This window comes from Schistocerca serialis, chromosome 1 (genome assembly GCF_023864345.2).
Source record: "Schistocerca serialis cubense isolate TAMUIC-IGC-003099 chromosome 1, iqSchSeri2.2, whole genome shotgun sequence".
NCBI lineage: Eukaryota > Metazoa > Arthropoda > Insecta > Orthoptera > Acrididae > Schistocerca > Schistocerca serialis.
The window spans coordinates 869,691,057-869,718,547 of NC_064638.1; the positions used below are offsets into that span (position 1 = coordinate 869,691,057).

Genomic DNA, 27,491 nt, shown 5'->3' on the forward strand with positions numbered 1-27,491 from the left:
ATTAGTTACTGAAGCCTTGGGGTGAGGCTACAATACAATATTTCAACATAATGGTGAAAAACTATTTTTACATGGAGAAGGCACAAATGTATTAACGACCTTATGGAATTATATGCAGAGAAAATCTGAAGTAAAAAGAATGAAGTGGCTATACAGAATATACTAAAATAATTATCGGAAGTTTCTAGAAATGAAAGAACCCAGAAATGAAGTGAAATGGTCGCAAAAAGAAAATAAAAAGTTAATATCACTTTTGTAACTTCATATACATTTCATGCCCACATCCACAGACGAGGTCAGTTGTGTGGAGGTGATTGATTCAGAAGAACACTGGTTTGAATCCTGTTGGTGGTCAATTTTCACTGACAGTATTTATCACAAGGGAAAGAGAAGTGATGGAATAAAGTTCCTGATTGCCAGTCTCTGCACCAGTGTTCTGGATTAAATTCCAAACCTCTCTGCAATGTCTGTCTGAAATTAGGGCAATGAGACACTCTTGATGGTTGTCCATCTGCCGGATGAGGATATTAAGCCCAGTGGCCCCCTTGGTTTTATTTGAGAGATGTAGGTTCTGTGTTGGCACCAAGATTCACTCTTTTCCATCCCTTCATCCATAACAACACAAACCCAAAACCACACTGTACGAGCACTCATCACAGTCATCAATGCAGTGCAGATACGCGCTTTGATGCTTCATAACAGAACGGAGTAAGGCAATGGCAAACCACTTGACTATGACCTTGCTTAGAATGGCCATGCAGGATTCTTGCATCTGCTCCTCTACGCCCATTCTCTGAGTATGAGACTACTTTGACTTTGATATTTTTAGTAATAGGTATAGTGATTGATTTTTGTACTTTAATAAATTACTGTATCATATTTTATCATCATTTCTTCCATTGTGAATTAAATTGGACAAGAAATCTGTGAATATGACAAGGCAAGTGATGTTCTTTGACTACTGCTTCATTTTAATACCAGTTTTATTAATTATCTGTACATATCCAATCATAACATTAGTGTTAACATTACTTGGACATACAAAAATATATCTTAATTATATGTAACTTAAGATAGAAGTAATAACTTAGTGGTAGTGTCACCTCATCCTGTGATTTGGTTTCATAATACAATTAAATTTATCGTGATAATGAGGTAATGACATGAATTTGTCCTGTAAATTAGAGCTTACAGATAAATTTGTGTGTAGTTTCCATGTAACCTTGATGGTTACGTAATTGTTACCACAGTATTGACTTCATGACAGTGTTGTGCTTTTACTTTGTTGTAGATTCAGTTTTTATCTCCTTGTTTAACGTACTTCATGTCTAATTAATGTCAGAGCTGTATTTTTGTTTTACATATTTCTAGGGCTCCTAATAAAAAATGGTAATTCCTCTGGAAACTCTTACACACATACACATTATACATTGCACTGAAAAATTATTATTCTATTTTACTAGTATGCATTTTCAAATATAGTTTTTCTTGCAAGTTTCAGCAGTCATACTCCCTGTTTGCTTCCATGTACACAACAGGGAATGTCCTCTTCGGATCACTGTTACTAATTAGAGAATAGCTCTTAATAAGCTGTTCTTGGAGTTCCTGACGACGTACCTCACGTTCTGTTTTGTGCGCCCTGATAGCTTTTCCAAGAGAACAGGCAAAAGTCATCCCAAGGAACTGAAATGGCATTTATTGTTAATATTAGCATGTTTTTGTTTTTCTTGAATTTCATCTAATTTATATTGACATTTATACATGACTAACAGAATGATTAACTACCTCTGTATTGAGGGGAGGACCTCTAAACTAAACCTACATGAAAATAAAGATAGTAAAATATTACATCTACCTTCTACTAGGTTGTAGTGGAACCCTACAAAATAAAAAAAAAAGTACAAAATCCTGTCTTTTCAAAACAATGACTCCTATGTTTGCAGAATGAGACTTCCTTATTAGCAGTGATTAACTATGACACAGGCCCATATCAAGAAAGAAATAGCATAAGAGTGGAGAGAGAAATCGTCAATTAAGTTGTTGGTGGTGGTGGTTAGTGTTTAACGTCCCGTCGACAACGAGGTCATTCGAGACGGAGCGCAAGCTCGGGTTAGGGAAGGATTGGGAAGGAAATCGGCCGTGCCCTTTCAAAGGAACCATCCCGGCATTTGCCTGAAACGATTTAGGGAAATCACGGAAAACCTAAATCAGGATGGCCGGAGACGGGATTGAACCGTCGTCCTCCCGAATGCGAGTCCAGTGTGCTAACCACTGCGCCACCTCGCTCGGTTTAAGTTGTTGTTTCCACATGGGGTTATGTATGGTAATGTAGCTTATACTTAATATGCTTTCACATGTGGCCCTACTTTTCATAGGATAAGAGGTGCCCTTCCCTGGACCGCAATAAAAAGTGGTAGTGGTTGCAAAAATAAATAAATAAACAAAAATTTAAAAAAAGGAGAGAGAGAGAGAGAGAGAGAAGTTAACGGCAGCTTTCCTTTCCTCAACAGTATACTTTCGTTATTGCTGGGTATAAACCTCTTCTTTTTGGTGTCATCTCTCCCAGTCCTGCGAATCCTGCATCCACACCTCAAAATAGCTTGTGAAGTTATGATTACTTATTATGTAAAATATGAAAACCAGTCTATTTTTAAGTAGCCTAACATTGTTAAAGAACTGAGTTGCCTGTTTATTTTATATCATATTTTTGCATAATCATGTAAGAGCTTAGTTTCAGGCATTAATTTATCTTATGGGGCCTATGTTCTGTGTCGTGCAGTGGTTTGATACTATCTGTAATACTATAGCACTAATAGTACAACATACTATCTTTTACTTTCTACAGGTTTTTTTAAGTCATTTTTAAATTTTGAATTGAAGTTTTGTTTCATGCATTTCAGACTTTATATCTTACTAGTAGACACCCTCCAATTTTCATACTACCCCCACATCTACACAAATACTTTGCAGGACGAACATGAAATGGCGAAACGAGATCATTCTATTTTATCATTGTCACTTATTTGCTTTGTGTGTTTCTTTTTTTTTAAATTCACACATGTGTTCATTGGCTCTGTTTCAGTATATTTGTAACTAATTTAGGTAACATAAGCAGAAAGCTGTGGTGATAATTCTAAATCAGGTTGCAAGTAAGTGGGCTGCCATTGTGCTCTCTTGAAATAGGTTGCCTAAACTATTAGAGAAAAATCATTTGATTTTGTACTTATTTGTAGACCTCAAAAAGAACTACAAATGGTCTGTGAGAGCATGTGCTTATCTTTCACAGTTGAGTCACAGTCCCTCTTTTTCTGCTTTGTAGGTGCTGAAATTGGTGGCTTCAAAAGACAAAAATCATCATTATTAGTTAACCATAAGAGATGAACTTATGTTCTCACAGATTTTTATTTAGATCTTTTTGAGCTCAACAGTGTGGTAACATGAAGTTGCTCTTACGTATTACATAGTGTATGTCAAGTGGGCATGCTGGCAGAAAACATTTTTACTTAATTTAGCTGATGAAATTTAAACAGCTGAACAGACTTTCATGGAACATAGCTAAGAACCATCCCGATTAAATCTGGTTTGTGTTGGGGGTTAAAAATAGGTGTTTTGTTGGGTCTTGGGATGTTTGATATGAACAGCAGAATTTAAGTGGCCATTTAAAATGTGGAGATGAACATCTAGCTCATTGAGTTGAGAAGGACCAAGTGAAATGGATTTGGGATTAGCTGGAGGGGTAAGAGCAGAGACTGTCCTTGACACAGAGCCACATTGTGAAAATGTTATCAATAAATCTAAATTGGACAACAGGTTTTAGGTGTTTAATGGATATGAGGAATTTCTCTTGCAAGGAAAAATAATTGTGGGTCAAATTGTAATTGGCCAAACAATTAAGAAGAAGGGGGTGTGTATGATGTCAGGGGGATGTTGGGAAAGGTGTTTATGCATGGCAGCAATGCTGTAGGCATGGGGATATTGATGTACAGGGACATAGCATTCACAGGGACAAGAAATAAGACAATTGATATTGGGACAGCTAATGTGGACAGATGGTGAAGAAGTAATTAGTACTGTGGATGTACGAAGGAATATGGCTGACATTTTGAATGACAGAGACTGAGAATCTTTCTATTGGAGTGTTGTAACCGGTTGCAATTGATGGTCAGCCTAACTAGAATGGATAGTTGTCTTGGATGGAGTATATTGGGTGGACATGATAAGGAACATGCAAGGACTAGAGAACAGAGGGAGAGAACAGTAGTACAATGCCAGAGAGAGTTTAAATAGTCACAGATCAGAAGCAGTTGCATGTTGTGTGTAGGAACAGGGAGGATCATGCAGTTAAGTTTTCCACTACTATTGTTGATCCATTCTGCGCAGTAGAGTTCTTGTCAACCAATTGTGCCTCTCAAGCATAGCTCACAGGCTACCTCACAGCTTTAACCAATTGTAAAAGTTGCTGTAGAGAAATAATAATAATTATTATTATCATAATCAATTATCACAATCATTATGGAAACTTTATTTGACATTAACTGCTAACATTGTGTCAGTGTTAATGTAGTACATTGCTTCAATGTTCATGGCTGTATCTGCAAACTTGGGTGTAATTTGTATTAAAGCCATGAGAACACCTTGAGTATGCAATATGCTTTAATAAATGTGCTATGTTTAAGCACAACATTAAACATTTGTGCTATTTGCTTTTTTTACTCACCTGTAATAAAGCAATTGATATAGCAGCTGTTGCAAGCAGCAGGACACTTTGGTTAATCAGGAGTCCCAAACGTGACACACACCCAGTAGCAAAGATATTTGTTCTGCAAGACGAACATTACATAAAGTACTTCATTTACATGCTTTACAATTACAGTGTCTGTACATAACTTACACTGCATATATTAACAAAAGTGTGCTCATTATTTAAAGACAGGTGGAATTATAACTGATGACAGCAGGTCAGCAAGACAGGTGTGTGAACTTTATCTGCTAGAACTGTGTCTGTGTTCGTGTGAGTGCATATGTTCTGCTATTTCAACCACACACAATGTAATCTATTGGCTCCAAAGTAGTTTATTCTTGTTTTCTACATTTAAACTTAATAACTGAGAAAAAATGTTTCTTTAAGTACTTTGTGTACTCATAGTACAATCTGATACAAAAATATATGATACATACATGAGTGCTATACATATAACTTCATCAAATGCAGTAGTCTGTGACTGAAAAGAACCATGTAAAGAAACAGACACATATTCCTAACTGGTTTGAGGACTAGCAAACATTTTCATGATCATTGAAAATTTTTGTTCAGTGTTGTATTAGTCTATTGCCCTTATCAGTAACATATTTGTGGAAGGTACAATATACATTCACTACCAAATGAATTGATATAATTACCTAGTAGTGTGTAGCATCAATTTTCCCTCTAATAATGGTACCAACACAATGTGTTATGGACTGAAGGTACTGAGGCAGATGGGATTGATGGGTGGGTGGGGATCCTTAAACCAATCATGCCTGCTGAAATGTTGCTCACAACTCATTGAGATTAGTTGGAGAGGTATTCAAAGTGCATATTTGCCCACAGCTGTCTCAAATGTGCTTGATAGGATTGGGGTCACGGGATGCCTGGAGCCACATAAGCTCTCACATGTCAGTGGAGTATTCCTCAGAGTAGTTTAACACAATTTGGGTGATAAAGTCATGCAGCATGTCACTGCAGAGAAAAATCACATATGTGGTGTTATCTGTATTGCTCAGAGATAAGTGGGGAATGGGGTTTTTCAATAATGGACGGCCATACACTTCCTGCATCACACAGTGAGGATCACAGAAATTTTATATTCTCAGTTATGTAAATCATGAATGATGATCTTGCACAAACACAACAGTTATGACAACTATGTTATATTTCAATTTTTAGAATATTTTCAGAGCAACTTCAAGTGTATTGAAGACAAGGAGTGTACTTTCCCATCAAAGCCATTACACAAACTGTAAAAATGTTTGGTTTACTGAAAATACATACTACTGCATGATGTATTTCTTTATGCCCAAAAAGGCAATAATACTTCTTTAGGAGTCAGAAGTTCATTGGGTAAAAGAGGTACCGGTATTATTATTAGATGAAATAGTCCCACTCGAGGACTGTATATAACATTCATCCAGAATTAAAAGAGATATTTTATCATAGGCCTACAGGTCTTTGTGTACTGAAAACAAAAGAAAACAAAAAAGTTCAAATGGAACAACATAGCTTTTACAGAGAAGGTGAAAGTTTTCTTTAGATAACAGCACTACCATCATTGTGCATGCTGAGTTCTACAAAACTGCTCATAAATGCCTTTCAGAGGATGAAAGTTTGGTGAGATAAATAAATGAAACAGAAACTTGTTTGTGTTAGACATCATGTTCTACATCCTGGAGGACCTCCTCACTAAGGATCAATTGGAATGAAAGTACTGTAAATCTAATCTAATCACATTTTGTCAGTTAAGATGACAGATGGCAGTGATTAATAACAGAGAGAAAATTGTACAATCATTCCAAGATACATTTAAATGTTTGCATATTTCAAGTTGTGAATGAGAAACACAGGCGGCTTACAATGAAAATAATTATGCCTGAGAGCAATGACTGATAAGGTGTGTGAAGTCATTTGAAGTATGAAGAAAGGTGTCTAGATATAATTGTATTTCATTATGAATGGTTAAAGCTGGAAGCAAAGTGATGCAAAAGAAAGTTGGAAAATCGTTTACAATGTGGCTGCAGAGGAGGACAATTCCCAAAAACTTGAAAAAAATTGTAATTATTTTACATCACAAAAGAATGAAAATAAAAGAAAACAGTCAGCCACCACTCAGTAAAGACAGTGTTCATTGAAACTATCACATGAAATAAACATTAGATTGTAATCAGATGAAAGAAGAAACTACCTGTAGATGTAGTACAGCAGACTATTTTCAGCTCATGAATGTCTGGGATTGATATGTTTGAATAAGACTGTTTTCACAGAGTCCATAGGAAGATCCCTTAAAAACAAGGCACTGATTCAACTTTCTCTGGTATACTGAAGAATAGATTTATAAATCCTACAGGCTCTGTTAGACTTCACTATGACAGTGAGAAATTTGGAATTTGATGAGTAGTAGACAATGATGTTCCATACCATCAAAATTATTCTCTGCAGTTCTTGAGAAAATTATAAGATCCTTAAACTGAGGAAACCTACAAGGAATACATGTTAATGGAAAGTATCTGAATCATCGTTGTTTTGCTGATGACACTGTACAGTTTACCATCAGTGCAGACAAATTTCCAGCAATTAATGGAAGAACTCAATAGTATAGATAACTTTGAAAGTAAGTTTGACAATGAATTATGTTAGCATTAAAATGATGTAAACTCATTGCATTAAGAAGACTTGTATTTGGTAACAGTAAAGTCATAGATGTCATTGATCAACTGTGTAATAAGGGTAGTTGAAGATGACAGATTGATAATACTGTATATTATCAGTTTTTAGTTGTGAAACATGGACTTTTAATACAAAAATTATTTAGAAGTGGAGGACAGCTAAATGGGCAATGGAGAAATACTTGTTGGAAAAGATGGGAAAACAAACAAATAGATCAGGGAATGGACTGGATTGTGAGACATAATTATGACCATAATGAAATGTAAATATATGTAGGTTAGACATGTAACTAGGTGAATAGATGATAGAATGACCAATGAAGTACTTTGGTGTTGTCTGAGAGGTGAGAAAATACCTGGAAGGCAGTCTGATGGAAGGTGGTCAGCTGACATCAGAAAACACTCAGGAACAACATGGATGCCTTTATCTGGAAATGGATGTCAAAAATCTGGCAGTGATTATTAATGATGATATGAGAAGCTGTTTGTATTTTCTCTCAAATCATAAATCCATTTCTAATCATATAATCTTGTTTATCCCTTATTAAGATCTTTTGGTATATTAAAATTAACTTGATCATTAGCTGTTTCACTTTCACTGGATGTATTATATTTCACCTAACACTTAACATTTATCCTTAAAGTAATAGTTCATGTTGTAAACATATTTTAATTGCTTCTCTGTATTATCTTGCTCAGTCTGTGAATTGAAAAGCAGGGGTAATGTTTTAAGTGTTTTTAATGCTATTAAATAGATTCAAGCAGTTGAAGAAGAGAAAATATAGGTGTTAATTGTACTCACGGAAAATTGATCTCCCCATTGCCTTCATCACAAAATAACACAAGACCAACACAGTTTGTGCTGATGTTTGGTGGGAAAAATAGAACTACTTAATATACTGTGAACAATAGTTATAGGGAACAGTGAAAAGTTACCAACATTGAGAAACAATAGATTGAGGAAAGCAGCAAAGAGCAAAAATGTTATTCAGAATGAGATTTTCACTCTGCAGCGGAGTTTCAAAAATGTTATTGTAAAGACTACATTAGAGTAAGTCACAATAATTGTAGCTTCACATTACTTCTCACCATTACTCTATTTCTCATGTAAAACAAGTTCACTAAACATTAAAACCACTAGGGTGAATCAAGCTTCATCTGACAAAGAACGCATTGTGGAAATTTGGGTATTTTGACACAATGATGTAGGAACCACATACAGAAATTGACACATTGCAGAAAATCTGCAGGGGTCAATTCATGCATGTTGTGTTGGTGGAGTTACTGGTCATGCAGAGCGTACCAGATGCTCATGCGGGGCACATCCCTTTTGAGTACTCATTATCTGATTCTCTTCAAAATTGAGAGCGCACACTTGTGGAGCACCACAGTCAGCCCTGTTATTTAGTGTGTGTGTGTGTGTGTGTGTGTGTGTGTGTGTGTGTGTGTGTGTGTGTGTGTGTGTGTGTGTGCGCGTGCGTGCGCTGGATTTCCTCCTTTAAGTCATGGATTTCCTCCTTTAAGTCATGAATGTTTCAGGGTTTATTGACATAATTATTTAAGATAACTCCAAAGAAAAAAATCACTTGGGGTTAAGTTACATGATCTTGGTGGCCATTGTCGGTCATTGTTAGGCGAAATGAGGTGATCTGGAAACTCTTGTGGAAGACCTCAAATGCAGGAAGTGTGAGAGGTGGCACCACCCTACTGAAATTGCAACTCACAAATATCTAATCCACTGAAAAAAATAAAAAAAACTCTTACCATCCTGCAGTATCAGTTTTCATCAACTGTCACAGCTTGTTCTGCCTCATCTGCCAAAAAATATGGGTCAATAATGCTGCCCATCCAAAAGCCACATCAAACTATCAGTTGCTGTTGATACATTTCCCCCTCTTGAACCATGGAAGAATTCTCTGAGATCCAGACATGGCAGTTCACTTTATTCACAGATCAATTTAAGTGGAAGGGCTCCTCATCACCAAGATTATGTTCCACACTAGATTGTCATCTTCTCAGAAATCAATCAACAAAATGTTGCTTTGTCTCATTATTGGCTTCTTACAGGTGCTGTATTAACTGAATCTTGTAGGGGTGGTAATGGAGATCATACTTGATAATTTGCCGTGCTAAAGAATACCTTATTTGCAATTCTTGGGAATGGTGAAAAACTGACTTCAGTTGACTAACAGCCACACTGTCATGAATCACCACAATGTTTTGCACAGATTGGCCAGTACAAGTGCACTCACAACTCTTAAGTTTGCTGATGAACCCATTTCATTGAACTTTACAATAATTCTGTGAACTGTTGATTCACTCAGTACTTCTATGCAGCCATAGAATCACATGAAGACATCTGACAGCGGCTGCTTAACTTTCTCCATTTTGATAAAATGTTTTCACTGTTAGCACATGCTGCACAGTAATAAACTGCTCCATAATTAGACACCCAACAAAAAAATCCAAGAAATTTAGACTGAAGCAACAACTTGGTTGTTCACAGTAACCAAAACGATACATAACAACATGATCAACTGACAAACAGAAATATACTACATGATTAAAAACTGGTGTGCTTTTTGAAGGATCCTGTATCAGCCTGCTTAGATCTGTAGAGTTTATTTGAATACTTACGTGGTTTCATTTGAGGCAAAAGCTGCTACACATGACTGCGGCAATACTGTTCCATTGAATGTGACTGTGTTATCTCCTTCTGTTAGTATTCCAGCCCAGTCCTTTGGGCTTGCAAGACCACAACATTGCATCTAAATATAAAAATAAATAAAGTTACTATAGTTAATGTAAAACATAGGCCAGGAAAAAAGTCACTTCTGCTTGCTTTAAGGTAAGCTGCACTGTATTGTGTACTTAGTTAAGAACTGACAATCCTGTAGTTGACAAATACATTGAAAGTATTTTTAAGGTTTAGTATTATAAGCCAAATAGAAATAATGTGCCCACTAGTGTCATTTAATATATTTCTGTCAAAATGTAATGACTGTATAGATATGTTCAGTCTGTAAATTTCTTATAAAATTTGTAATTGGTTGTCATGAATTTTCCCTCCTGCCGGAGGTTCGAGTCCTCCCTCGGGCACAGGTGTTTGTGTTGTTCATAGCATAGGTTAGTTTAAGCAGTGCGTAAGTCTAGGGACCGATGACCTTGGCAGTTTGGTCTTTTAGGAATTCACACACAGTTGAATGTATGATGAATTTTATTTCTAGCTAATACATAAAATCTGTTGACAAGAAGAGTATGTGGGTACTTTTGCACACATTTATTGATTTTTTGGATAAATTAATTTCTAAGCATGATTACATGAACATAACAGCTTTTGCTCTCATTTTAAGAAAAACTGGTGTTCACAAAGTAACTGAACAAAGTTACCATAAAATGATTTGCTTCAAATGTGCAAAGCTAAACAGCCAATGTGCATTACTCGGTGAGTGTATACAGAGGGTGATTGTTTTCTTCAGTTCCATAGAAAATAAATAATAATTAAAGAGGGAGGGGGGAGGGGGGGGCAGAAGAAGAAACTATGAGGAACAGTCTGCTAACCAACCATCCACTCCTAGTATACGCTGGGTACTGATTAAAAAATAATGTTTTAAACCAAATTATGAAGAAATACTTAAAGAGAATTTTGTTATAATTGGTAATGAGTCTGTCTGTTTGCAACTGATTTTTTTGTGCCAGACATGTTTCACCTTTATTATTTGGAAGGTGCCATCAGTGGCCTGAAAAATGTACATATTTGTGTTTACACTAGCTTGTTTTTCATATTGGACATTGTACACTAAGGATGCAAACAGTCCTGACATTTTCTGGTTTTTATAACATAATAGTAGTTTAAATTACCACTTACAAATTTCATAGATGCTGCTCCACATGTGTATGTGTTCCTGTTTTATAGCTGTTGTTCTGCCTAATGCCATTCACAATTTCATTTGCACAGCACTAGAAAATGACCACTCATTTATGTCGTGATGTTTTGCATGTTCATGAAATAAATGAGTGTTCATTCTTAGTGCTGTGTTTGTGAAATTGCAGATAGCAATATGCAGAGCAACAGCTGTAAAATAGGAACACAAATGCAGGGAGAGCAGGATCTATGAAGTCTGTACATAGGAAGATAAACTACAATAACTTATTGAAAATTCAGAAACTGCCAGAACTGTTTATAACTGCAATGTGTACTGTCCAGTATGTAAAACAAAACATTGTGAACACAAATATTTCAAGCCACTGATGACGCCTTTCAAACAATAATGATGAAACACCTATGGTATGAAAAGCTCATTTCATTCAGTTGCAACTAGATGAATCAAATGCTTTAATTATTGGCATAATATTACAAATAAGGGTGACAGGACAACAAAATATAAATGGGGTAATAAGTCCATACCATAGGCCTGTTTAGTATGTTTTATTTCATTGTGTGCTTTGTTTTATATCATATGAATAACCAGATACAATAAATTACCCCAGAGGCCACTGTTGTGCTAAAAATTAAGTCAACCAGTAGGAAATGCAAGAGAAATGATGATTCTATCATTGGGAGCAATGGGAGGAGAGGAGAAACAAGAGTTCCAATTCCAGGCAAAGGTGATGACTGTCAACTATTTGTTACTCCATTGTATGTACCAGTTGTTGGTATTTAATTTTTCTTTCTAAACCTTTGAAGAAGTAACTTCCCCTGTAATTCTCAACTAACAGATGCCATGAAACTGACCTGACCAGTTTTAATGACTGGCTATGTAGTTAACAGTACAAAACGAGAAAGAATAGTTAACATACCTGTGGATTCCATCCAAGAAACAAGAATTTTCAAGATTTAATGATGATTTCCAAGCATCCACCCATAATCTGAGATAGGTTAGGTGAGGGTGGTAATGGGATTTGTGGGAGGGGGGAACTCGTGTTAGTCCTGTAGCAGGTGTCAAATTAGTTTTTAGATTTCACAACAAATGACTCTGGGTATGCTTTCCATTTTCTGCCTTTCTTTAAACTAATATTGAACTGATACATCTGTCTGTCAGGTGGAGGGGGGGGGGGGGGGGGTGCCAGCTTATCTGCCCTGCCAGATTCTTGTTACAGCCTCGATCCCTTAACATCATCTCTGTGTGTTTGTGTATTATGCAGATTTTTGATACAACATGAACTGGACTTGTACTAATTCAGAGGAACATCTTGTATACATTTCCTGTCATAAATAACCAGGGGAGTCCTTGCTAGCTGATGTGTAATTTGCTTTTACAAAAGTGACAGTGACTTAGGACTCCTGTAATGTGTGCAAAGCAAACCCTGAAAATTTTTGAAATTAGGTGAGAGTACAGATTATTCAATCATGGTATACTTACAACAATTATTAATGCAAACTGCACAGGACATGGCTTCTCCACCATTTAACAAAAAATGGAAGGACTGGGATGCTTACCACTGATGACTACAGTCATATTTTTCAGCTTGTCAAATTTCCAATACAGAAAGACAAATGCCATGTTCTTGTCTGGAACTCCTGCACTGTTTCATCTAACACATAAAGTGGAGCTATTAACAAATCTGGTGGAACAAGAGGTATTTAGAATGTTTTCTTTATTGCAAGATCATTTTTTGAGAAAGGCATGAGATCAGAATTTTATCAACAGACAAGGGGCCCTGTCAATCTCATGGAGATGTGGCCTGTGGCTCACATGCATTAAATAGGAATTGCAGTTTTAAATATTTGTATGGGCAGGATAACACAGACTCTCTAATCAGGGACATTGGAGCATCTTACCCGAACTTGGAAGTGAGCAACCACACACTGAGAAAATCAGATCTGTCCATAATTGAAGTAACTGAATTGCTCAAGCCCATGAAACTGCCTGTGCATCCCAGAGTTTGCATATGATGGAAGAAAATGTTACAGTACTCAGTTCTCTGGCACCAGTCACACGGAACATCATGCCATCTCCAGTGGGGCCTCCACATGCTCCATGACCTAGGACAACCTTGGAAACAACCACACCAGCAACGAAGAGCTACATGTCAGCGGTGTCATTGCTTGGCTGTAAACATTGCTTCTTTTGCTATGCACACAATGCTTGACTCTAACAGTACACAACATTCACAGGTGTGGCAAAAAAATGAGACTTGCAGGAGGGAGGTTGTAGCAGTCCCAAAACAAATAGTCCTGAACCTATGACAGTGTACCAAGTAAGTGATAAATCTAGAAATTTATGGAAGTGCAGATTTCTCAGGACACAATCCAGTAAATATGTTTAGCTGTGTTCATAGGCAAACACCCAGTGAAATTACTTCTGGACGCCAGTGCTTCCGAGTCCATCTTGAATCAATCTACTTCAATTTAGGGGCACTGACCATGCAGCGAGCCAAGACAAAGATGCAGGCTTATCTGTGTTCTTAGTTGCCCTTACCAGGAAAACTTCCAGTTTCACTTACAACAAAGTCATTTGTCCTGTAAATTTTCTTATGGTAGCTGACTCTGTAGTGGACAATGTTTATGGGATATACTCTTTTTCACACCTTTGGATCGACAGTTCGTGAAACAGTAAGTGGACTAAAATGCAGCCTGCTTCAGTATTCTTTCAGGCAACCATCTGTAACAGATTTAGGGTTCACCTTTTGGCTAATGAATCTGAATCAGCGGAAGATTATTTTGCAGCTAGCTCCCACCTTGACACCCATATGCTGTACAGTTTTCTAGCAATTTACAGAGTCACACCAACTGATGGCCGCAGCCCAGCAGAGCAGCCTTACGGCTGCCCTCAGTGCACCCACATTGATGTATTGTTTCCACCTCTGGCACATGTTGTCGATGAGACCATTTCTCTCTGGATGACTGTCCCCTAGTGGTGAAGGATTTGTTCAAATGCCACCCAGTCTGAATCTGCAGGATGATCTCCATCTGCCACAGCTCCTTAATGTGCATGATGACCTCCTCCCGTGAACTTATGCAGTACCACCAAAATCAACTTCACCTCTCCCATCCTGTTGAGCAGCTGTTTGTTTCTCAGCGCCCAGCAGACTCTCCTCTGGTTCTGTGGCAACTTGTACTACTCACATTGAGCATTGTTCTACCCTGTCATTTTGCAGCAATGCCCATGGAAGTCAATCCATCACCTTTGCTGCTGGTAACTCCTCCAAACCATGCACCAACTCAGCGTTCACCCTCCATGATTGTTGGTGGGGCAGGTGAGGGGCAGGGGAAGAGGCTGATGGGTGTAGTGACACCATATGATATTGCTACAGAAATCTTGTTGCTGGTACAGCATTTATGTTGAGTGCCATAGTGCCTTTACTTAGATGGTGCTAGTCATCAGGAACACACCAGAATTTAGCATGTAAGCTGGTCGAGGGCTGATCTGAGTCAGCTGTAATGCGATCTATGGAGTGTGATGTGAATTTACTACCTGTTTGGCTTTGGTACTATTGTCATGGACTCCATTTGTCATAGATGGAACTTTGATACGGTGTGGACTAGACTTTGCTACAGAATACAGACTTAAATTACCTTGCACTGTTTCTGAAGTACATGTTTCAGATATATCCTGTTGTTAATAAACCAGACCAGGTTCCTACTATCTTTTGTGTAACTTGCCTTTACAAAACTAAAAATGAAAGATATTGCTTGGTAAGCTTTACCAAACTTTTGTACCTCTACCGAAAAATGAGTATGTATGCAAATTTATTATTCCAAAATTACCATACACTCTTAATTTGTAATGATAGCCTTTCCTTCCCTTACATACCTAACCAGCAACCAACTTGTGGCTCCAATGCCTCATCCCCTAACTGTACTTTGTAAATCCCATGAAGTCTTGCTCTTACTTTTATCTGTGTAATGCATTCCTATTTCAGATTCATTAGCATTTCTGTGACACTACTTGTCCATTGAAGGCTCTCGTCGAATACCAGGCTGCATACAGTTGCGTTCCTATTTATTTTGATGTGTATGTTTGTGAAAGATCCAATATCACTCCAGCATACTCCATCTGGGGTCTTATAAGCAACAGCAAAGGCCAATTCACACTGGCCATTGTGACAGTGTCACTTCAGAGTGTATACTCACACTTCCATAACATCAAGTCAGTTCAGGTCACATGATCTCAGATCGTATGGCTGTACTCAACTCTTTTCTCATGGGAGTTATGGTCTTTGCAAGATGGTTCTCAACTGCTTTATGCAGAAGTGTACATACACAATGTGGTAGCTTTTGTATGTGGATATTAGAGTCCACATGTGTACAAAATCAATTTTTCACATTATTCTGTCTGTCTGAAAAATAATTTTGTTACATGTTACGTAAGGGAAATTTCACACACACTACAAGGAGTTCAAAGAAGAGGAACCTGCATTTTATAAATATTTTAGGATATCGAAACACCATTTTTTCCATTTTTTGTCAAACTGCAACCAGAATTACTGTAATGAACACAGTGTCATAAGCTGCCATCACACCCCATGAAAAGTTGGTTTGTTTAAGGTTAAGTTTAGTTGCCATTTCAGTGTAAATTTTTGTGCAATAGGCAAATCTCTTTCAATATCTTTCCCTTTGAGATTTAGCTATAGGTTTTCTTTACATTTTTTATTTGGCTTTTAATAGTTCAAGTGCCTTATTTGTACTGGTGTTAGCTAGTGAAACTGCATAAACGTTGAATATTAATGCTTGCAAAACTGTTTCACACACAGCCCATGGAGCTGCTTAACAGCATATAAGCCTGCCACAAATACAAATACAAATTTAAACAAATGACTCTAATATGTTACTTGATGTACACCTCACAAAACAAGAGTTTTGCCATTATCGCAGTGTCTGAAGGTTTCAGTTCATTTCTTTATCCAACATTACAAATTCCTGACAACATACAAATAAATATTAATTACTAATGAGTTTGATTATATCCACAGGACCTTTTTCACCATGGGCTGTAGTCATATTGCAGTCCACTTCATTGCAAAATATTAAATACTGTTATGTATAAAACTCAACTTAATAAATGTAGTAGAGGGTATGTAATTTAGAAGTGCTATTGAAAATACTGTTCTGGCATGTGACATTTGCAACATAAATGTGAGAAGGTTTAAGATGTTTAGAAATCAGATCTCGCACATTCTTTATTTTTCCACAATGCTTAAATGTAGTTTGAGTACCCCATATCATTCACGTATAATTCAGACTACTGCCACACTGCTTCAGTTAACCTTTTGTCATTCATTATATAACTGCAAATTTTAACAAAAGAAATAACAAAATTAAACAGCTGACAACAAATAACAAAAATATTGAATAACAAAGACTTAGAAATGTAAGTTAATGCAGATGCTTGACACAACCATGTTGATTAAATATCTGGGCATAACATTATAAAGCAGTATGAAATGGAATGGGCATTTAAGGACTATAGTATGGAATGTGCATAGTTGACTTTGGTTTATTGGTGGATTTTTTTAGGAAAATGTGGTTCACCCTGTTCAAGTGTTCGGGATCTGCATCACGGTGGATTAAAGGAAGACAATGAAGCAGTTCAGAGGCAGGCTGCCAGATGTGTTATTGGTAGGTGCAAAAAACATGAAGGTATTAAGAGATGCTTTGGAAACTCAAATAGAAATCACTGGAGGAAAGGCAACATTCTTTTGGAGGAGTACTATTGAGAAAATTTAGAGAACCAGCATTTGAGGCTGACTGCAGAACAATTCTACTGCTGCCAATGTACATTCCACACAAGGGTCCATGAAGGTAAGATTAGAGAGATTAGGGCTCATACACACGCATAGAGACAGTTGTTTGTCCCTCACCCTCTCTGTGGGTTTAACAGAAAAGGAAATGACTAGTAGTTGTATAGGGCACCCTCTGCCATGTCCCATATGGTGGGTATCAGAGTAGTATGTAGATGCAGAATAACAACCGATATCAACCATGAAAAGCATGATGAAACAAAGTATGGAGGATGAGCACATGTCTGTGTATCAGGAGGAAGTGAGCTTGGGGGTCACATGATTTAATCACAGACAATGTTATCAACCATCAACACTTTCTTGCTGAGAAACCTTGACACTGCCATGCTGTAACATGATGGCCAGTGCAGATGCTGCCAAATGCATTGTAGAATGTTCTGACAGGATATGACTTGATGTGACAGTCAGTGTCAATTGGCCTTGACGGTTTCACCTTAGTACCCTTTCTTGCAATGTTCAGTAATTTCATAATAATCTGCATATTATTATATGACTTGTTCACTATGTCTGCGTTCTGCCCTCAGTATAGTTTTCTGGCACTCAAGTGTTGCATACAGCTATCATCATTGTTGTCATGCTGCAACATAATCTGGTCCTAGCCTCTGTGTTTTATCTTACTGCTGCTGTTTGTGAAAGTTTTTTGTTGACTTTCATTTGCATTTTCCAGCATTGCATTTTGTCCAGTCCAGATTCTTATGATGTCTAAGTCTTTACCTTATATTGTTTTCAATTTTTTTATTTCCTTATGCAATACTAAGTTATTAAGTTGATTCCATTCCAACACTAATGTCATTTACATAAATCAGAAACAATAGTGGTTTTAATTTACTGCCAGTAAACTTTATTGACAAAACAACAAAGGTAATGGTAAATATTCTTTTAATAAATACTTATAGGAAACCAGCAACTGCTGACACAATATTACACATCACTACAAACATCCCCACAGCTAAAAACTTGCTGAGATACATGGAGTATTGAGTAATCAGAATCCCATTCAACAAAAGAAACTACAAGGAAGACAGGCAAAGAATCGGCACCTAGCCAAGTACTACGAGTATGCCACATACACAGTGCATGAGCTTAAACAAAAATATTAATACTTAGCTACAGAATAAACACAACACAATTAAAAGAGAAATTATGAAATACTATAGAAAGTCATGCTTTATGTCAGCCTAAGGTCACATCTGATGAACATTTAAAACAGTATAATTCTGATGAAAGTCAAAATGACATGAAATACATCAAAACAAGAATAATCCTGGGGTTATATGTGTTTACTGAACAAACTGAAGGAAGAGAATATTTACAGTGCCTTGTGTGATGGCTGTCTTTGATACTGTGGAGTACATATAAAAAACTTAATTTAATTAAAACTTGGTGAATATTCAGAGCAAACTCAGTGAAAGCAGAGAAAATTTCAGTAGGGTATGTACTAAGTTTTTAAAATTAACAATCTGAAACTTAAGCACTTTATTTCCACATGAAAAGTGGCGTACACCTGAAGATAGATGCAAAATATCCTGAGAAAGCCTACTTACAAAGATTTAACAGCTGGATGTACAATAATGACTCTAGAAATAAAACTACAGCCACCTCTCTATTGATCCTGTAGGGACCATTAGGACAACACTGGGTTAATTACAGCATACAGAGAGGCATTTAAAGGGTCATTCTTCCTATGATCCACATGTGAATGGAATGGGAAGAAGCAGTAGTAATGGGTATGATAGGATGTACCATCTGCCATGCAGTTCACTGTGGTCTGCAGAATATGGATGTACGAGGGTAAGTCAATTATTATCCGCAATTCAGTTATATTTTTGTTTATTCTGGTAGTACTGTCTTTTACATTGATGACACACGTTTTGTTATTTGTTGTCATATCTTTGCAATTTTCAAGCTGCTAGGTTAGTTTTGTCATCTCTGCCATGCTGTTAATCATGGCTGCTCCGCTGTCTATCTGCACCAAAGAAGAGCAATGTTCAGTGATCCGTTCTCTGTGGGTGGAAGGCATATCAGGGGCTGAAATTCATCAAAGACTTTTGGTACAGTACGAGAACAGTGTTTTGCCACAACAAAGTGTCTACAAATCGATTGAAAAATTCCAAAATGGTTGCACAAGTGTTACGCATGATGAAGGAGCTGGATGACCGTTTACCACCACAAATGAAGAAACCATTGAGCGTTCACATACATGAAATGATTCTCTTAGACAAACAATTAACTATTGATGAAGTGGCACATCATCTGCAGATTAGTCATGGTTCTGCCTACGATATCATCCACAACAGACTTTGGGTTTCATAAAGTTTGTGCAAGATGGGTCCCAAAACAACTCACACAGTTGCATAAACTAATGTGCTTGGACATCTGCAAAAAAGCATTTGGATCACTATGATAACAAAGAGGACAACTTCTTAGACAGGATCATTACTGGTGATGAAACATGGATCCATCATTATTTGCTGGAGAGTAAACAGCAGAGTATGGAATGGAAACATCCAAATTCGCTGTGCAAGAAAAGGTTCAAGACCAAACTGTCCACAGGAAAACTGATGATTATGGTTTTTTGGGATGCACAAGGTCCAGTACTGGAATATTATGGGGAAAGGGGCACAACAATAAAAAGTGTACATTACAGTGATATGCTTACTGCCAGGCTAAGGCCTGAACTTCAAAGCAAACGCCGAGGATTGCTGTCAAAAGGTGTTGTGTTGTTGCACGACAGTGCCCACCTGCATACTGCTGCCCACACTGCTGAAATACTCCAGAAACTCAAATTTGAAGTAATGAATCATCCTACATATAGTCCCAATCTTGCACCCTTCTGACTATCACTTGTTTGGTCCACTTAAACAGGCATCAAGGGGCCGTCGATTTGCCTCGGATAAAGCAGTGAAAGAAGCGGTGCATTCCTGGCTTGCAGCTCAACCAAGAACCTCCTTTTATGAGGGCATCAGGAAGCTTGTACATGATGGACCAAGTGCATTGAAACGCAAGGAGACTATGTCGAAAAATGATGTTCTTGTAAGTTCCCCATTTGATTACAATAAAATTTTATAACTACTTTGCGGATGATAATTGACTTACCATCGTAGATGTAGGACTGTATGCTCTCTAAAGAATTGTTGCCTCTCTTTTTTTGTCATGTGTGTATACCATTGTTATCTTTAATTTTTTCTTCATCTGTTATTTGTACAAGATTTTTTCCTTTTAGCTTTTCTTTATGAGATTGAGCAATATCAGTATAACATTATGAAATGTTGTTCAAGTGGTATGTCAAGTCTTGGTGTTTTGATTACAAAATAAAACCACAAGAAACATGTAACATTAGAGTATATGAAACAACAATTTGTGAAGAATAGTATCAGTAATACAGTTTCCACATACCACAGTTCTATCTCATGAACCAATGTAATTTTTGTGTTTAACTTACAGTTTGTTGTAAGTAATCCACTGTTTGTGCCATATAGACGTCTTTTGGATAATCGTGCATTGTAGAATTTATACTTCCAACTAACATGTCCACTAGTCCATCCCTGAGGACATAACTAGCAATACTGGCTGAGAGCTCCAATATGAAGATAATTCCAAGAAGGACAGCAAACTGTTAATACAAAAAAGATTATTAAAGCTTCATAAAATCCTTATACAGGATATTGCAAGAGGTGTATGAAGTACCACTCAGGAATTAAGTAGTGAAGTCATTAGTATCTATTACTAGCATGATACAGCAAGACAAATATAAATTTCCTTTTCTTCTCATCCTACCATATTTTGCTTGTGTAAAATGTGGGGCCAATGTCTTTCACAGATTGAATAACTTAATTTCATTTGAAATTGCATGTTATGCTATAAATCTTCCTGCTGTGATCTGCTTTGACACCTGAGCATTAATTTAATGCTACTGTAATTTTTCAATGTCAGTGCTGGAAATTCCACTTAAACTTCATGGATGTTCAGAGCAAACTCAGTGAGAACATAGTATAATGTCAGTAGGATGTCTACTAAAGTATTAAAATTGGTGATCTGAAACTTAAGCACTTTATCTGCAGAGTTTTTTTTCCATCATGAAAAGTGTTTTTGATACATACCACCATTACCATGCATGTACTTTCACGTACTGCACCACAGCAACCAAAGAAGGCAACAATAAATATAATAATTCCCACAGCTATAAGTAAGGTGGCAGGTGTCAAGTATTTGTCCTCCAGAAAATTTATGTAATCATTATGTATAGCATAAATTGTTGTTCCAACCATGATGAGCAGGATACCAGTTATCTGAAAATAATAATAATAATAATAAATAATAATAATAATAATACAAGATGGTTAAATGAGGGTAGGAAGAGGCAGGGAGCAGGGACAGAAGGGAACAGTTCGAAGGAGATGATTAAGATAATTTTATGGAGGAGAGTAGAGGACAGATAATGAGAGAGCCAATGAAAAATGGGTAGTGAGATGCCATCATAGAAACTAAAATTATAGTTAGAATAACAGTTTGTGAGGAACATTCAGGTATTGGGAGTGGAAGTAGTTGGAAATGATATGATGTCAAGGGCAGTATTAAAGAATATGTTACATATAGGGAGCACAGACTGGTGGAGAATTGGAACTACCAGAGTTTGAGATTTGAATAATTTTTGCACTGAAGAGGATGTTCATTTCTTAATGTAATTGGATGTGTGTGTCAATGAGACAAAGAAAAAAATCACTATACTAGACATTGATCAATAAAATGTTTGTTTGAAATAATAACAATGATAACAGAGGCAGAGTCTTCATTTGGCAACTGAGGACCACTTCCCACCGCAGGTTCATGACAGTCTTGAAATACAGTTGGCATATCTTTGTGATATATGCACAGATACTTAAGTGTTGCCACAGTTTTCAGGTACAGTTTGCATAACCCTCTGCCAGAAAAAATTTTTACAATTATCCTTGACGATTTATTTTTAGAATTTTCTTGATGGAGGGACCAAGTAAGTTTTCATCAGCAAATAACAAAACATCTAAATTAAAGATTCTTGCATCTCTGTTCTGTTTACTGTATTGTTGGTTTTGATTATAAAGGATATAGCAACCAACAAAAATTAGGATGCAACCATTCACCTTAGCTGATTGACACATTACTCACAGATGCACTTAACAGCATAGATATATTACTAGCTTTTGAACTACCACTCTTTTACCGGTAAGTCTGCAATCAGTGACACACACAGACACACAAATTCAGCCACATGGATCAGTTGTGCACTTAAGCTAGAAAATGAGACATAGTTAAAAATTAGTAATGATGATGATGGTGATGATGATGTTGCTTAATGGGGCACTCAACATCGTGGTCATCAGCACCCATACAAATTTCCAGTCTTTCCAGTTCCAATCTCGCCACTTCCCGAATGATGATGAGATGATGAGGACAACACAAACATCAAAATCCTCAACCTGGCTTGGAATCAAACCCAGGACCCCATGATCCACTCTTAGCAATGCTAGCCACTGGACCATGAGCTGCAGGTGAAAATTAGTAATGCCTCTGTGTTGTTTTGTATACCTATATGTACTGCATCGATCAGCTACAGGTGAGTGCTTGATTTTTAAATTTCGTGTTGTGTTTATATTCTTGAATTTTTTTCCTAATTGTATTAGAGTATAACATTCAGTACATACAAAGTATGGTAATGAAAGTTACCTAACAGAGCTTCTTTCTCAATGAATGAATTGGCAGTTTGAGAGTTGTCTCAAAATATTTTAGGGTGCAACAAGTACATTATTTAGGAATGGCAACAGTTTGTTACTGTAAGGGGTATTAGTCTTCCATCAGCAGTGAAAACGTGATATTACTTGGACCCTCATGCAATATTAACCTTAGACTTTGGTTGAGCAATCGTAGGTATTCTCCTAGATACACTTCAGCAGCACTGCTTCAACATAACAGTTCCATGTTCACAGGTATAGTGTAATGATTGAGTACTGTATTTTTTTTTTCTTTTTTGATGTCTCAGTTTTATTCTCATTGTTTGTTTTCCCAAGAACAAAAATGCAGAAATTTTATATTGTTATCTCTCTCTTATCAAAATAATTGACTCTGTTCGTAATTATATTCTTAAAAGTTTTAGAGCAATAATTAAAGGCACAAGTGGCAGAGAAAGAAAAATGTCAATTTTAGCAGTGCTTCTTATTAAATTATCGAAGTTTATGGTTACAGACATTAGTAAAAAGATTACTACAGTTCAGTAACCAGTAATTGCAATTTATTCCTGCTTTTGCTTCCATGGATTACAAAATCATAGATATAAAAAAGAGGGAGATTAAAGTTTATGCCCTTTTGAATATGAGGCATAAGAGATGAACTACAAACTCTCATTGCAGATAGATGGGGAAGAAAATTTGCCATTACCTTATTAACGAAATCATGAAAAATCTAAATCTGAATGGTTGGTAGAGGACTTCTACCATTGTCCTCCTGTGTATAAGTCCATTGTCTTACTGGTTGAACACTGCATGCAAAAAGCAAAGATCCAGATTCAAGTCCAGAACTGACAAAGAGCTGTAGCTTGCCATTGATATTGTTGAATGGACATTGTGTACAAAGGTACGTTCTTTATCATGTTTGATTGATAATCTTGTTTCTTCTACAGGCACTGTTACAAATGATGTTGGCAATAAAAATAGATTTGGTGTTTTGAAGATAAATGTTTTCCTTTCCAGCTGCAACATCTGTTATCTTTTACTATGTACTCATCAATAGCTGGTACTGCTTAAAAAATGTATCCCAATTAGTAGCATTATTTTTTGTTTTCTAACACACTTTTTTTTTGTTTCTTAGTTTTTCTGTAACTAAGGTACAGTGATGTACACTGAGGTGACAAAAGTCATTGGATAGTGATATGCACATACTGTATACAGATGGTGGCAGTATAGCATATACAATGTATAAAAGAGAGTGCATTTGTACTCAGGTGATTCATTTGATAAGGCTTCTAACGTGACTGCGGCCCTACGATGGGAATTAAGAGACTTTGAATGAGGAATGGTTGGTGGTTCTAGATGCATGGAACATTTCATTTTGGAAATAATTAGGGAATTCAATATTGCGAGATCCACGGTGTCAAGAGTGTGCAAAGAATATCAAATTTCAGGCCTTATATCTCACCATGGACCTTTACTTAATAACCTAGCAGACAAGCAACACTGCATGAAATAACCACAAAAATCAATGTGGGAAAAATGATGAATGTATGGCAAAATATGGTTAATGTGTTATGGCAGCAGATGACTGACATGAGTGCATTTGACAGTAGCATGGCAATGCCTCTCGTGGGCTCGTGACATAATTGTTTGTTCTCTAGATGTCTGGGAAACCATGGCCTGGTCAGATGAGTCTCAATTTCAGTTGGTAAGAGCTGATGGTAGTGTTCAAGTGTGGCACAAACACCACAAAGCCATAGACCCAAGTTGTCAAAAAGGCACTTTGCAAGCTGGTGGTGGCTCCATAATGGTGTAGACTGCTTACATGGAATGGACTCGGTCCTCTGGTCCAAGTGAACCAATCGTTGACTGGAGATGTTTATGTCTGGTTACTTCGAGACCATTTGCAGCCATTCATGGACTTCATGTTCCCAAACAACAATGGAATTGTCACCAGGCTACAATTGTTCATGACTGGTTTGAAGAACATTCTGGACAATCTGAGCAAACGATTTGGCCACCCAGATTGCCAAATATGAATTCCATCAAACATATATGGGGCATAATGGATAGGTCAGTTTATTGCCAAAATCCTGCACCAGCAACACTTTTGTAGCTATGGATGGCTATAGAGGCAGCACAGTTCAATATTTCTACAGCAGACTTCCAACAACTCCTTGAGTGCATGCAATGTCGAGTTGCTGCACTATGCCATGCAAAGGAGCCCTGACATGATGTTAGGAGGTATCCCATGACTTTTGTCACCTCAGTGTATTGCCTTTGTAAAAATGATCAGCTTTTTCTATTACAATCATTCACAGACTTTCATTATTTAGAAAAAATGAATTATCGAGAGAGGGTTTCATCAGAGCCAAACAACTTTCATTATAGAGAGAGATAAAAATCTTTGTTATCTAGATAGTCTTGATATGCTTTATCTGAATATCACAGATATATGACATGTCAATTCATCTGCATCTGTGCAGAAGATACTGACATAATTATTTCATTTTCTATAATAATTGGTTTCCATCTAAGGAATTTCACCTATGACTAAATCATTAAAATAGAATAATAAATATCAACTGAAGTTACTTTGTTTTCAGTGCTGTTTGGAGAGGAAAAAAACTATAACCTCATTTGAAAGCACACAGAAACAAAGAAATCAGGTATGTCTAATTAGTTTTCCTCCACTGCAGGGTGAAAAGTCATTCTCGAATTTTTCCTCCATTCCATTTTTGATTTTTCCTCAAATGTAACCTTTTCTCCAATTTATTGTATACCCGTTTCTGTTAACAGCATGGGTACCTCATGCAGCTGTATAAACTCACTATCCATATTTGTGGTGCACTTAACATTATTTTTCTGGACACTAAGCAAAAAGCAAAGGCAGACTGGAACATGTGGAAGAATGACAGATACAGAGGTGGACGACAAACCATTGACAACCCAGCTCAAGAGAGAACATTATTTTTTCTTATCAGTTAGGGCAAAGACATTAGTTCATTCTCATCCAAAACTTCTGCACTTCATTTGGTCACTGGCTAATGAATACATAAGAGTTAAGTTACAGGGCTCATAATTGTACCACTCATGAAATACTTGTTGGTAAGGGAAAGTCAACTTTTCAAAAATATTATGTCTGGAACTTGTGTTATACATCACCTTTTGAACAGTATCTGAAATATGTGTTCCAGGACCATAAAAATAATTATATGTATTTTATAGTCAATATGTAACTTACCACAAATAGAAGGTTGAAAGAGAAAAGTAAATATTTAATACAGCGCATTCCCTTATCTAGATCTCGAACAGCCATTTTGTATTATCCTTATGTGTGCTGCAGCAGTAACAGACTGATCACAAGGCTGGCATTTCTGTTATCAACAGAGTCCATTATCTCTGTGATAAAACAGATCAATTATCTACTGCCAGTTCTGAGAAGTACCTTTTAACTAGATAAGATAGAATAACTTCTAGCCAAAACCTTATATTGTCTTGCTTTAAAAGTGGAGCTGGCTGATGACATTAGTATTGTCAAACACTTACATACTTTGAAACAGAAAGGCTACAGTCAACAATAGATAGAAGATGTATTGAAGGTCCTTAACTGAGGCCAACAGTGACAGAACTAAGGCACCCAGCACAATGAATAAATAAACAGGCATTCAGTTTGAACTGTGGAATAATGAAAACATTAAATCCATTAATATGCAGGAGCATTTAATGTCTTAAATATTTGAAATAAAGCGTTTCAGGAAAGAGCAACTATATCTCCAAGGATTCTAATTTGACTGTCCATATTTGCCACATTATTGGCATAGAGCATCCACCCTCTAGCAGAAGCCATGAGGAGATACTAACTCCTACAATGCAGCAATTAGCTAGGAAGCATTTTGGGCTATTGAAAATGACTATGAGTCAAAACCAGTTTAACCAATAAACAAAATTTGTATGAGCATTGACTAACAATCTTTACAGTCAAATTCTGATTTGTTCAGAAAACAACTGATGCATGGTGATATACAAATGTTGAATCATTGTTTGATATGTTCATTGTATCTTCTGTCATTCCTCTGTTAATCTCAAGCTGAAATTGGGCTGGTAGGATTTCAGTCCTACAGGAATGCAAGTTACACATGTAAATATAGATAATGGGGTGAAGAGAATGAGTGACTACTGAATCTCACTTGTTGTGTCACTGTCTGTAGGCAAAATGAAACTATGAAAAATCCAGTCATTGTAAAATGCTTTTTACATAGTAGTACATCTTCCCATGACATCAAGTAAACATAACAGAAAACAAGGGATCACATTTATTGTAGCTTATTTCTCTTACTGATGCATATAAATTATCTATTGAAGACACTGAAGGTCTTTTAGAATTGATGGTATATCCTGATAACATTAACATTCCAAGCAGTGTATTGAAGTAAAGTCTATCAAACAAAAGGGTACCAAAATGAGCTATATTTCATTTGCAGAAAAACACCTCTACTCTTGATCTAATAAGAACCCATATTATGTGATTTCAGATACAGAGCACCACTCTACAAGTCAATGAAAAGTATGTTAACATTTATATGCATAAAATGTAAAAGGATAGGATTTTCAAAATGAAACTAC

At 36.7% G+C, this 27,491-nt stretch overlaps 1 protein-coding gene across 1 annotated transcript; it reads right to left on the reverse strand.

Moving 5' to 3' along the window:
• Positions 1-1,161: 1,161 nt before the first annotated feature.
• LOC126485982 (CD63 antigen-like) lies at positions 1,162-26,210 on the reverse strand. Its single transcript, XM_050108916.1, has 6 exons — positions 26,110-26,210; positions 21,264-21,452; positions 20,606-20,776; positions 10,057-10,187; positions 4,718-4,820; positions 1,162-1,683 (listed from the first exon to the last, which is right to left on the reverse strand). The coding sequence occupies exons 1-6, from the start codon at positions 26,182-26,184 to the stop codon at positions 1,498-1,500; spliced, it is 855 nt and encodes a 284-aa protein (XP_049964873.1). The 5' UTR covers positions 26,185-26,210; the 3' UTR covers positions 1,162-1,497.
• Positions 26,211-27,491: the final 1,281 nt, after the last annotated feature.